Source organism: Hibiscus syriacus, unplaced genomic scaffold (assembly GCF_006381635.1).
Source record: "Hibiscus syriacus cultivar Baekdansim isolate YM2019G1 unplaced genomic scaffold, ASM638163v2 tig00111372_pilon, whole genome shotgun sequence".
NCBI lineage: Eukaryota > Viridiplantae > Streptophyta > Magnoliopsida > Malvales > Malvaceae > Hibiscus > Hibiscus syriacus.
Window position 1 is genome coordinate 1,600,918 of NW_024063072.1, and position 13,332 is coordinate 1,614,249.

The 13,332-nt window shown below is 34.3% G+C and overlaps 1 protein-coding gene across 3 annotated transcripts; it reads right to left on the reverse strand.

The window, feature by feature from the left end:
- Window positions 1-385: 385 nt before the first annotated feature.
- Window positions 386-5,812, reverse strand: LOC120159687 (nuclear transport factor 2-like). Of its 3 annotated transcripts, none has more exons than XM_039170253.1 (9): window positions 5,562-5,812; window positions 4,469-4,642; window positions 3,345-3,639; window positions 3,024-3,262; window positions 2,769-2,946; window positions 2,543-2,664; window positions 2,388-2,453; window positions 1,158-1,221; window positions 386-817 (listed from the first exon to the last, which is right to left on the reverse strand). In XM_039170253.1, the coding sequence occupies exons 2-9, from the start codon at window positions 4,640-4,642 to the stop codon at window positions 600-602; spliced, it is 1,356 nt and encodes a 451-aa protein (XP_039026184.1). In that variant the 5' UTR covers window positions 5,562-5,812; the 3' UTR covers window positions 386-599. The 3 variants fall into 3 exon arrangements, with proteins under 3 accessions (XP_039026184.1, XP_039026183.1, XP_039026185.1); XM_039170252.1 differs by having other exon boundaries at window positions 4,469-4,645; XM_039170254.1 differs by having other exon boundaries at window positions 387-802; window positions 4,469-4,645.
- Between the last annotated feature and the right edge of the window lie 7,520 nt (window positions 5,813-13,332).

Sequence of the window (13,332 nt, forward strand, 5' to 3'; positions counted from 1 at the left end):
TGTCTGGCGATTATTGTTCTGCCTAATCAACATGACTAAAAACTTGGAACATTAGAAGAAATGCTGCATTTGATTATTATCGTGTATCATTAAAAGATTGAGGAAATTTTAAAAAAAGAATTATCAGCATTATTGGCTATTTTAGCGTATTTGAAATAGAGATAATGCGTTACTTACCATTTTAACCAATAACAACCAACAGCTTGAACAAATAGATAAACAGAATATTTAATATGTGTCATGTTCATTGATAGTATTCTTTCAGTCTAAAGTCCCAATAAAAAAAAACCATATCCAGTTGAGCAATAAAAGATTGTGAAATAAAAGTATCATGAATTTTGAAGCTACCGATCCCTTTACAGCTAAAACCAAACCCAGTCAAATCCATCAAAAGTAAAATGATAATCAAATAATCAAATCTTGAGGATGAGGTTCAAGTTTGTGATGCCCTACACAAAATTCTCTAAGCTACGCCGCTGTCTTTCATCTCCCTCATTAACATTCGACACCTACAATCAAAGTCAGCAACTTGAATATGTCCTAAATGTTGAGTACTAACCTCATCCTCAAGGTTCTTCTGCCAAGTAATACGAGTTTTATTAGACCGGGTTTGAATTCGAAGGAGTCTGCTTCGCTCCACTTGAACGACCACCCCTTCCACGCCAAGCTGAACCTCTCGGCCGACCAGGAAATTCACCATGGTTTCCATAATCGTTTCTCACAAAGCTTCGGTTAACTACATAGTTTCCACGGCCCCTGAAGCTGTCACTTCGAAACCCTCCTCTTCTGGTTGGGAAACTACCTGTTTCACTTCCAACTGTAAGAAACAGCAGCAACATAGGAGGGAAACTATCAGTCTAGTTCAATCTTTATAATTCATGCAGTTACAATATTAACCATCACAAATATCCCCCCCCCCCAAACAATTTTACAGAATGTGGTAGAGATTTCAAGAAACTGTATCTCAACTCTTCAATTTTCTTGAAGTGCTCATGTCCTATACGTAGCTGGACGAGAGTACGATCTTCCCAAGAGCTCCCAAATACATGGAGTTCTTTAAAAAGGTTGATATACCCGTGTCAAATACATACATGTATCCAAGTTACAAAGTTCGAATCAATAGAGTATACCAATAAGTTCATAGAGTTCTTACTTACCTCTGGTTGAAGTTCTCTTTATCTCGACAACAGCTTGACGGTCTCCGATTGTAATTGGTGATGCCTGAATATTAAAGTTCATGCAACAAGTGCAATGCTAAAAAATGTAACAAGGAAATGGCTGGTTCTGAGAATGTAATGACGTTTTAATTACATGGAATTTATATGGACGAATAACACCAAAGATCACTCAATTATTGGTAAGATTACAAATGAGTCACCCATAGAGAGCTTTTCACTCATTCCTGATTTTTTTCCTTTATTTTTAAATAAGGAAAATAAATTTCTCTATATTTTCTGAAACTGTGTCTATCTTATTTCAAAATCCAAGAATCTGATCCATTACACTTCCAGACGAGCACTGGTAAATAAACTCATTTTTCCTAGTTAATGCATCATTTCATAATGCAAATTATGTGCAACATCAGTACTCACACAGAACATAAATTTCTTTCGTCTACTGTTATAGCCTTATAGGCCATCAGATAAAAGAGACAATCCTAAACAGATCTTAGAGATGAAGCGACTACTCGTTATAAAAGCCTGCTGATGAAAAGGTTTTGATAATATTGCCTATAGCTAAGCACTGTTCATTCAAGCAAATGATGAGACATTGGATGGGAAAGTGGCAGGGAACAGAACACCAAATGAAGATTTAGATACTAGGGAAACATGAAAGCATTCGCATATAAATGCTCAAAGAACTAGGTTTCGACCAAAAAAATAGGGAAGAACCAAGTTAGGAAAACAATTATACACACATACCGAGCACTGATATTTAACATGCAACTGATTCTTAAATAATTATCGACTATAGATGTTTTGGAACCAGGGGGAAGACTACTAAAAGAAGTTTATTTTCTCTCGATGTGAGGTATTGGACGCTTGCTGCCATGGTTCATATAAAGATTTTGAATCTGTAGGTGATCAACGGAGAAGCTAATTAGTACCTGATGGTAGACAAAATTGCACTTTCCTACTTTTGGGGTTTGTGCATAAAAAGAAATTTAAAGTGTTGGAAACTAAAGCTGCTCTTGATGAAAATATGTTGCCCCTTAAATGGTTGAAAGAGTTGTGGTGGGGGTGTTGTGCCAAGAACATTTAACAGATCCCATATGATTTCAAAACCCTCCCTCATAATAAGGGCAGTAAAAAGAGTAGACTGAATGAAAGAAACAGATGATCTGGAACATTCTTTCGATATACATACATAACAAACATGAGCCATACCTGAATTGCATCATTCATGGAGCTCCAAGATAGAAATTCAACGAAACCAAAACAGTATCCCTGTTGCTGAAGAAATAGAATGTACATATATCAACAAAAGAATGTTCTTGAAACAGAATATAATCTATTATTCATTCAATGTGCCGCAAACCGACCTTATTGTTTCTAACTTGGACACCCCCTTGCTTGATGGGTCCAAACTTCTTGAACTCCTGCTCCAGCTGTGCAGGGATCACATTGAAGGGCAAGTTCTTTATGTAAATGGAATGACCCTCAACTGTTAGTTAAATAGAGTTAATACACTGTTATTCATACTGAAAGCATGTAAGATGATCTCAGATCACACAGCCCAATTTTGTAAATGACACACGCATGAAATACCTTTCTCAGGAATTTCGTTACTCTCAGGGGCATCGATGCTAGAAGGTGCAGATGCTTCTGGTGGTGCAGGTGCTGGAGACACAGGAGGCTGGCTCTCAGTTTTCTGGGGCATCACTCTAGAGGAATTAGTAGGGACATAGACTCTAGTAGGCCCCGAACTCCCTTTTGGTACTTTTACCTATAACAATAACTAAGAAACATAAACAAGCAACAAAATGCAAAAACTGGAAAGTAGATATTCATTTCTAAACTCACAATTGACGCATAAGATTTCTTTGGAGTATCTTCTTGGGCTGAAGAAGCCGATTCAACTACTGGAATATCATTATTTTCTGAATGAGACTGGGATACTGAAAGAGTCTCTTTTTCATTGACCAACTCCAACTGTCTTTCCTGGTCTAATTGCTCAGAAACTTGCTCGGCAACATTTTGATTCTCTTCCACAAGAGCAGCAGTTGCATCTGTTGCAGAAGGATCCATACCTTGAGTAGGCTCTGCAAATGAAAATTAAAAGAATATTGAAAAACTATCCAATAAAACACAAGGAAAATAAAAAAGAAAACAATACAAGTTTACCATGTTCTGCTGAAGAAGGCACTCCAGGAGCATCATAAACACCATTAACTTTCTGATTCTCCAAGGATTCACCATCCTCTACATATCTAAATACATCATTTAGAACAAAGTACCCATTGTCCTGGGGAGCAAGGAAAAAAGATTGCGCAAAATTTCTCTTCAAGTTATCCTTGCCCATTAGATATCCGGTTACTAGCACAGTTACCCCTTCCTTGTAAGATTTCTGAGCATCAGCAGTATTAATCTCAGCCTTACAATTTTTGTAATCCAAGGAGAGAATCTTTTCATTAATACCCTGTTCAAGAAAATTGTTATCGGAATGTCTTTGCACCGGATGATAGTATAAAACTGAAAGCAGTTATAAATTTATAACACAATATAACTACACACTGTTTGTTATTGGAAACTAAAAAGGGAATAATATTACAGTTTCAACATCCAAAAAATGAAAACTTTTAAAGGGGAGGATGGAGGAAGAGAGCTAGAGCATGTGTGATGGATTCTTCTTGTTTACCAAAAGTCCAAAATGAAAGCTCTAAGTTCAAGCTTACCTAATGGATGAGCAATATTGTGAATCAGAGATGGATGCAAAAATGAACAGATGAATGAGACATTGTTCAGAACATTATGCCCTTTTTTTCTAATGAAAACCAAAAGAAATTTGTAAAAAGTTAAGCTCCAACTAAGTTAATATTTGTTAATTAAGTAAAGTTAGTAGCAGAAACAAACATCACATATGAAGAGAAAAATGTCGGAGGAAAACGCACATTACATTGCCAAATTGAGAATCCCATGTCCATTAAATGGTGTTATATTCAGAAGCATCATACCCTAACTCCAAAAAGTTTGTGCAAATTTCTTGAAAAAAAAACCTACGGACTTAAGCACTGATGCTCAAATTAGTACCGCCTAAATCATACGGTAATATACTGCCCTTTGACCATGTAGTAAGTAACAAGTCACCATCTATTAAATGTACATCATCAGTATAGAATCAAGCAAATTATATTAATTTACAACATGCTGGATGTTCTCAAGAGATTTTAAAGATCAATGATCATAAATTCTTAGAACCCACTAAAAGAACAACATCGAGAAGTTATAGCACAAACCAAGCAGCTTACTTGCATTGTTGTCACTGATGTCATCACGCCATTGGAGTCCGGCCGGCTAAGCACACTTGAATCATGATAGAATCTGTGAGCCAACTCCGGAGAATTATAAAGAATGTGATAATACTGCTCAACAAAAGCATTTCCAACAACTTGGGCACTTGGAGTAGCTGTTTCCAATGCCATCTACTGGAAGAAAACGCCATACATAAATTTACCACCAGAATGTATATATTCAAGCTCAAACGAGAAAAGACTGCCCCTAAACTACAACCTCAGAGCTAAAGCATGGACGGTTCTGCACACTCAGGAATCATCAATACTATAGAGTGCATAAGGAAATTGAATTAAAAAGGCTGAAAGATACCCCCACCAAACCTCCATGAAAAAGCATTGCCATCAAATGTATAAAGGAAACAATAAAATCATAATAGGACTTAATTTACATTATTTTACCTACATGCTCATGAAAACTCTTGCACTTAATTGCGCCAAAACAAGTATTGATCTAAAGAAGAAGAAAAAACTAAAAATCAAATTAAAAAGTACTTCCATCAAAAGTTGTTAAAAAGAGCCTAAATACCAACAATTTTCACTAAAAATATAAAGATTAAACAACAATAAAATCGTAACAGGGCTTAGCTTACATTTATTTACCAACATTCTCTAAGAGTAGTCCTCTACATTCCTCCTAACAATTAAATGCATCAAGCCAAGGATTCATATAAAAACAACAAAGAAGTAAAACAAAGCCAGATCTTCTAAGAAAAAGTAGCAGATTCCTTGGATCCAACCAGCAAGTAGGTCCAAAAAAATAAACCCGAAAAGAAAAATGAGGAATACCCATCGAAAAAAGCCAACAGCATTTTATGAATCAAGCAACATTTTTAGGAGACATTAATACCATGCAGTAAAAGAACATAAAAAACCCATAACAAAAAATAAAGTTTTTAATCAAACGACAAAAAAATTGAACTTTACAATAATGACTGATCCAATAAACAACTACAAAAGGAAAACCAATAAATACCCACCAAGTAAATACAAAAGAAAAATTAAATAGCGAATGGGAAAAGGAAGAAAAATTACGATCGGAGGAAGGTACCTGAAAATGGGAGATATTGAAAGTTTTCCAGAGAATAAACAGGCTTTTGTTGGAAGGCGAGGCTTGCAAGCAGCAGTGAAGGTATCTGTTTTATATGAGAGTTATTTGTTGAAGGAGATGAAGATGGCACAGTGGTTTTGAGTGGCAGGGAGAGAAGATAAATCGAAGAAGAAGAAGAGTTGGAATAGGCAACGAGAAATAAGGGAAAGAGAGTGAAGAATACTAGAATAGTACTTGTGAACTGTGAAGGTATTTTTCTCTGGCCTACTACGTTTTTCCTTTAGGGTCTGTCTGTGTATTTTCTCCTTTTAAGGGGAATTTAAAAAAATGTTTAATACTTAAAATAGTACCTGTACTTTAGTGAAATTATACTTTGGACCTTTTACTATTTTCGATCAATTTCACCCATCAATTTAATTATCACTTTAGCCCTTTAGTATTTTCAAAAAGAAAATATCCCATGGTCCAATTAGATTCTTTCATATATAATAAAAAAAAATTATTTTACTTTATATTAGATCACATCATTATTTAAAAAATAATAATTTCAAGACTAAAACGAATAACAAATTGAAAATTAAGGGTTAAACTAATCAAAATAGTAAAAGAAGGTTAAAGTGAGAATTTCACTAAAATATAAGGGTTAAAGTAGATACTAAAGCCTTTACAAATACATAAATCATATAATTTTTTTGTTTAATACTCTCTTTGTCCCATTAAATACGTCTTATATTAATTTTTTTGTCAATTTTTAACTTAAATTTACTATTATTTAAAATTTATTATTGATAAAAATATAAAATATGTATTTTAAAAACATTTAATCAATTAATTTTAAGTATATATTTTAAAAATTTAAAAATTTTAACTTTTAAAAAATTAATAAGAGACAAATTTAATAAGACTGGGGGAATATATGTTTTTATCTTTATTTTATAGTGATTGTGATCAAGTTTAAAAAGAATGACATTGAGATAGCCACGTGTTAAAAATTTAAAAAAAATCTTTAATATTACAGATATGTATTTCTGTAGATGTTTACTATGATTAGAATATTAGGTACTAAATAGAATTTTAATGTATTTTATTATTAAAATTTTAATATCTATTAATATTAGAGTTTTATATGATATATGCTCCTTATATCTATAAATATAGGATTTAGAGAAAATATTGAATATGTTATACCTCCTGCAGATCTTCGGAGATGTAAAACTCCCAACTTGCTACAGCTCATTGACCACATAATCTGTAATCCATTATATCCATCAATTGATCTTAGTGATAAAGTAAAATGTTATATTCTCTATAAGTCTTTGGTTTACGCAATTGTTGTATGCTTACATTATCAAATATTATCTTATAATCACCTTAAATTATTTTAAAAAGATCTACAATCTATTATCTGATAATAAATTTGCTTTCTCAAAAAACAAAACAAAACACAGACACGAGCACGAGCAACGTCAATGTCTTTTCTCATTCATTCATTCTCCTCCATTTACATTCGATTTATTTTCCTTTTCTTCTCTCTCGCAACATTGATATGAACATTTAATCGTATTTAATCTTACATCTTTCTTAATATTAATAATTCCTCCTTATTTATTTATTTATGTTTCGATAAAAGAAATAAACATATGTCCACAAGTTTCCTAAGGAGTAGACAGAAACAGTAAGCAGAAGCTCTCCACAAACTTTGATCAAAACATCAGATAATTTATAGGAAGATTTACATAGAATTATTATTCTCAATTAAGCAACGTTGAAGGAATTTGCTACTCTCTCCACAAACTTTGTAGCTCCCCCCAGCTTGTGCCTTGCAGACGTAAAGCTCACCACCGTTTACGGTGGCAGTAATGAGTTGGTGCTTGCCGTCTTCATCTCCATCGGCAGTTCTTGTCAGCACCGACAAGAAGTATACTTTTTTCCCATCGATAACCGGAGTTGAAGTCTCCAATATGTTTGCGGTTGCCACAGTATTGGATACCAATACTACTTTAATGATATCTATACTCACTTAAACAAGTCTCGAAATATAAAATAATCCATAAAATATTTATAGTAGTGATAATTATTTATGAGTATCGATATTAAAATAATACTCAAAATATCTAACAAATCATAATTAATTATGATATTAATATCGGGTATAAATACTAAAATTAATTTTAAAATTAATAAGGTAATTTTTACTAAAATATTTGAGATTGGGCATCGCTCTAACTCCACATCACTGCATAAATTTCTCTCTCCTTGATTGGCCTTTCAACTTATTCGAACACGCTGTCATAATTCTTGGTGTTATATTATTCGGGTAAACTACATATTTAAATTTTTATTTTATCTTAATACATAGATTTTATTTCTAAAGTGTTTTAAATAAATATATATATATATATATATATATATATATATATATATATATATTCAACGTTTAGTTAAGTTTTAATTTACTATATGTCATTAAAAATCTAACGATAATATTGACATGTCACCATAAGATAATGTCACATAATTATTGAAAAAGTAAAAATATATCACATCAACAGTTTTATTAATTTTTTTAACGTAGGGATACTTAATTAAAACATAAATTAAACGTTATATGTGATTTTAGAAAGAAATTAAATATCAAAACAAAATAAAAATAATAATTTAAGTATTACACATGTAATTTACCCTATTATTTATTTTCACGTGAAAGGCAAGATTATGGAGTAGGGCCACTTACAATAAACAACCACCCGTCCAGACGTAGACAAACTCGTACATAAATAAATATATAAAAAGTTATTATGAATAAATTATCATTTGATATATGTTAATTAACGAAAAAAGTAATTTTATAAACAAATATGTTAAATGCTTTATTATTTATTTTTAAATGTATTTAAATAAATAAAAATTAAATCTAAAATATGGCAAAAGCCATAAATGTCTTTATAAAAATATAATTTTATTTTATATGTTATTTTTATAATATAAATACTACATTTCCCCTATTTTGATAATTTTTTATAATCTATTTATTAGTCGAATTAATGTTATTGAATTGAGTAATATTAAACTTATTCGGACATTTAATACAATATATATAAACCATAAAAAGTATATGAATGAATAAAAGTAAATAAGTTAAAACTTCGAAAAGTAGTGAGTACATTAACTTATTATCAACTTGGTAGCGAAGATATCGAAAAAAAATATTTTTACAGGTAATAATTAGGGTAAAGTACACAAATAGTCCCTTAATATATGGTCATGCTTCTTTTAATCATCCAACTATTAAAAGTTACAAAATGATTATCCGATTATTAGGTGTTGCTTTGTTGAATCCCCTGACTATTCAAAGTTACAAAATGGTCACCCCAATTATTTAGTATGTTCCAAACTCGTCCTTTTTATTAAAATTTTGACAATAGTATGAGTTTGATGTTAGCATGCTGACTGAGATATAATAATTTTTTTAGATTATGAGATTATATTTTATCATATCTCAGTAAGTATGTTAACATCCAGCTCAGATTGCCATCACTTTTTAATGGAAAATGTAACAACCCAGAAAATTTGAAGAAAAAAATGAAATTAAGCAATTTGGTAAATATTGGGGACTAAATTAAAAGTTCTCAAAACTTGTAGCATGTTTTAAAGTTTAAGGAAATTTAGGGACTAAACCATGAATTTAACCAAAAAAGTATCGACAGACACTCTAATAAATGGGAATCAGATATGCGAGGAGTTATCATAAGAGAGAAAAAAAATTCTAAGCTTTTCTTCACTCCCGCACCTTAACTTCCAACCACTATTCCGATGCCATCCGACCTCCGATCATCGTTTTGAAACCACCATCGTGTTCATCATCGAGCGGGGACCAAACACCTTAAATTAATTGAAGTGAAACGCTGCCAAACGCTGTGAATTTCAAGTCAAAACCTCGACCTTTTTTTAGCTCCATCGCCGAGAAAATCTTAAATTCATCGTCGATCGTTGCTCTGTTTTCGACACCTTCCGCACCATCGTGTTCCTTGTGCCGTTTCGAGTCCGCCGATGTCATCTTTGGTCTCCGTCGGCAGCGGCGCGTGAGGAGGTGAAGCAGTCAAAGTTTCCAATTTGTTGAAATCGAGCTCTCCACCGTTCAAAATTATGAACTGAACTTTGTAAGTGCCTCAAATCGCTTAAAATAATTTTTCCGTAATTTTTCCGACGCCAGAAAGTGGCCCACGCACTCCACTGCGCGTGGGGAAGGTTAAAATGACCGGTTTGATAGGTTTTTAAACTGTTTGACCGGTTTTGACCTGACCCGACCCATTGACCGTTAACCGGGTGGTATTTTGGTAATTATTTTGAAAATGGTGGTATTATGGTAATTATCTTGAAAAGGGTGCTATTTTTGTAATTATTTTTAAAAGGGTGATATTTTCGTAAAATGGTTGATCATCTTTGACCTCCTTTGACCAGAACTTTGACCGATTATTAAACGGCCGTTAATTTTTCCCGAGTATACATATCTTAATATTTTTTGACGTTCGGAATTCGTTTTGGGGGTCTGTTTCACCAAATTCGAACTCGAAAGTCTCCAAATCGTCAGTCAAACCCGTTAACTTTGAATTTGACCAAGAATTTAAATATCTGAAAGGTTATACTTTATGTTTTTTGACGTCCTGAATCTGATTCCGAAGTCCATTTTGTCAAATTCTGACCCGAAATTCCCGAATCGAGCTTGTGAACCCAAAAGGCTTAGTATTTTAGCATTTTTGATTATTTATTTGAGATTTGGTTAAGGAATTGATTGAGTAAAATATTTTATGAAGGTACTCGTGATTCATCTGAAAGGGGATCAGTTAGGTCCGGTGTTGTCCGTTCGTCAGATCAGCCTGAACCACGTACTACAAGAATTACCTGTAGGTTTTTGTATATTATTTAAATAAGATTTAGATTATTTATATTAGGGTTCTAATATGGATTTTTCTAATTCGTAGGATCTAGCACTATAGCAGAGCATAATCGACAGACCCAGTAATAGGCTTCCCTATCGATTTCTTAGACTGTTACAGGTGTGTTTCCTGACGGTGTTATCTTACTGTTTTAAACTATCATATGAATAGTTTATCTGATTTTTGACGGGATTTTGATATGATACTTGACCTAAATTTTTATATGATACATGACATGGATTCTGATCTGCTACTTGACATGAATTATGTTTTAAATTTATATATATATATATATATCCGTTATGAGCGGAACATGATTTATTTGGGGGGGATAATGTTGGAGGAAGTATACCTGGAGGCTCCTTTGATGTGTGCTCAGGGTCTTACTTACCGGCTCCTCGGCTGTGTTCTCAGGGCCTTACTGGACTTGACGGTGGGTGTATGGTTCTGGGGAACCTACATATTTTGGACTTGACGAATGGGGGTAGTGTTCATATTTTAAAACATGTTTGATAATCGGATTTACTGGAATATTTTATTCGTATGTTTTTATACACTGCTTGGAGCACACTGGCTTTTTAGCTTATTCTATAGTTTTTACCCTTTTCCAGATAACAGTAGACTGTAAGCTAGCAGATTTGGCATCAGGGGAGATCAACTACTTATTTTGTATGAACATATATCTCTATATGTTTTTCAGTTGTATCTGGTGACATATATTTGCGATCGTTTTGGATATATCTGTATTATTAATATTTTGTTCTGTATTATATCTAATGTATTATAAGTTGTTTTAAATATAAAAAAACTCTGAATGAGATATGTGACCACTTAGGTTTGGGTCTAACTTACAGACCGGGTCTGGGGGGTTACATTTGGTGGTATCAGAGCTTTCGGTTTTAAACACTCGGACTGTATATGGGTCCTAAACTTTGGATTTTTAAGAAATTTTAAAAGAAAAAAATGTCACCTTATATTATGATTTAAAGTTTTCTCGAGATCCCTGATGCTAATCTGACATATGTTTCAAATTCTTTTTGTAAAGCCTTATAGATCCAACGATGAGTGTTGCTAGAGGTCGTAGGACAGGACGTGGCCGTGGTCGAGGGCGAGTCCCTCGACCTTCTGTTACGATAGACGATTCGATGTCACCATGTGATCCTCCTGTTCCGCAAGTAGATCTGACCCTTTCTTATGATGATCAGTTTACTCCTGTGAGAGATCCTCGTGTCACTGGAGATGAGGATACTGACATGAACGAAGATGCCATTAATAGAGCTATATTCCGTATGTTTCATAGAGCTGCCAGAGCCCCTAGTAATATGACTGCGTTTGAGATTTCAAATTCTCTGGTTGCTGTTGGTGTAGTTCCATTCGAGGGTATTACTGGTGGACCTCCGACAGACGCTGAGTATTGGCTGAAGGACACAGAAATGATTATAGATGAGATGGACCTCAGACCTGAACAGAAGTTGAAGGGGGCCCTAACTATGTTGAAGAAAGAAAGATTCAGATGGTGGCAATCAATTTCTGGTAGTATTCCGAGAAACCAGTTAACATGGGATCTTTTCAAGACGCGCTTCCGGAGTCGCTACATTGGAGAGAGATACCTGCAAGAGTGACGTCAGGAGTTTCAGAATCTGGAGCAGATTAGCTTGTCTGTTATGAATTATGAGGTTGAGTTCATCCGATTCAGCTGCTATACTCTTGGACTTGTGGACACTAAGATAGATCGATGTTTGAGGTTCGAGAATGGGCTCATGTATGAGATCAAGAGTCAAGTCGCTACCCACCGAGAGAGGAATTTTGATGTATTGGTTGAGATAGCCAAGATTGCTGAGGAAATAGATCGTTTGGGTATGGAGCACAAGAGAGATAGTGATCGAACTCAAACCTGATTCAAGAGGCCTTCTGGTTCTATAGATTCTTCTGTACACCCCAGCAAGAGAGGTAGGGTGAATCTTTTCAGAGAGGTGGTGCGAGTGTCAGGCCTGTGGCATCCGGTTCTTCAGCTGTACATTCTTCTAGACATGGGGGATCTTCTGGGTTGCAACCTTTGAAGACTTGTGATTACTGTGGAAAACAACATCTTGGAGAATGTAGGATGAAATTAGGCACATGTTATAAATGTAGTTCTGGTGAACATTTTTTGAAAGAATATCCAGAGCAAAATCGTTCATTTCAAACACAAGCTCGTACTCCCGCTAGTTCTCATAGTACAGTCCAGACTCCAGCACGAGGTCGTACTCAGGAGAGAGCACCTGGATCGGCTAGCAGAGGTTGAGCATCTCAGAGTAGGGGTCCAGTCAGATCTGAGGCCAGACAGCCTGCATTGGTTTATACGTTTATACTTCCAGACTTCGACAAGATCGTGATGGGCCTAATGTGACTGCAGGTACTATTACTATTCATTCAGTTCCCTAATTTGCATTCTTTGATAGTGGTTCTACCAATTCCTATGTATCGTATTCCATTTCTGAGGGTCTAAATATTCCTGTTGAGAATACCGAGCATTCGGTGATAGTTCAAAGTCCCTTAGGCAAGTCCATTGTGTTGGATCGTATTTTTATAAAGTGTCCTATAGAGATCAATGGGGAGATTTTCCTGGCCGACCTTATGGAGTTACCTTTGGAAGAGTTTGATTTGATTCTCGGCGTAGATTGGTTAGACAAACATCGAGTAAATATTGGATTTGAGACTAAGAGAGCTGTTCTGAAGACCCCAGATAATCGAAAGATTGTAATGATCGGGGAACGTGGATTTCTGACGAATGTTGTATCTGCTTTGGTAGTTGAGAAGATGATCAGGAAAAGTTTCGAGGCATTTCTTGCTTA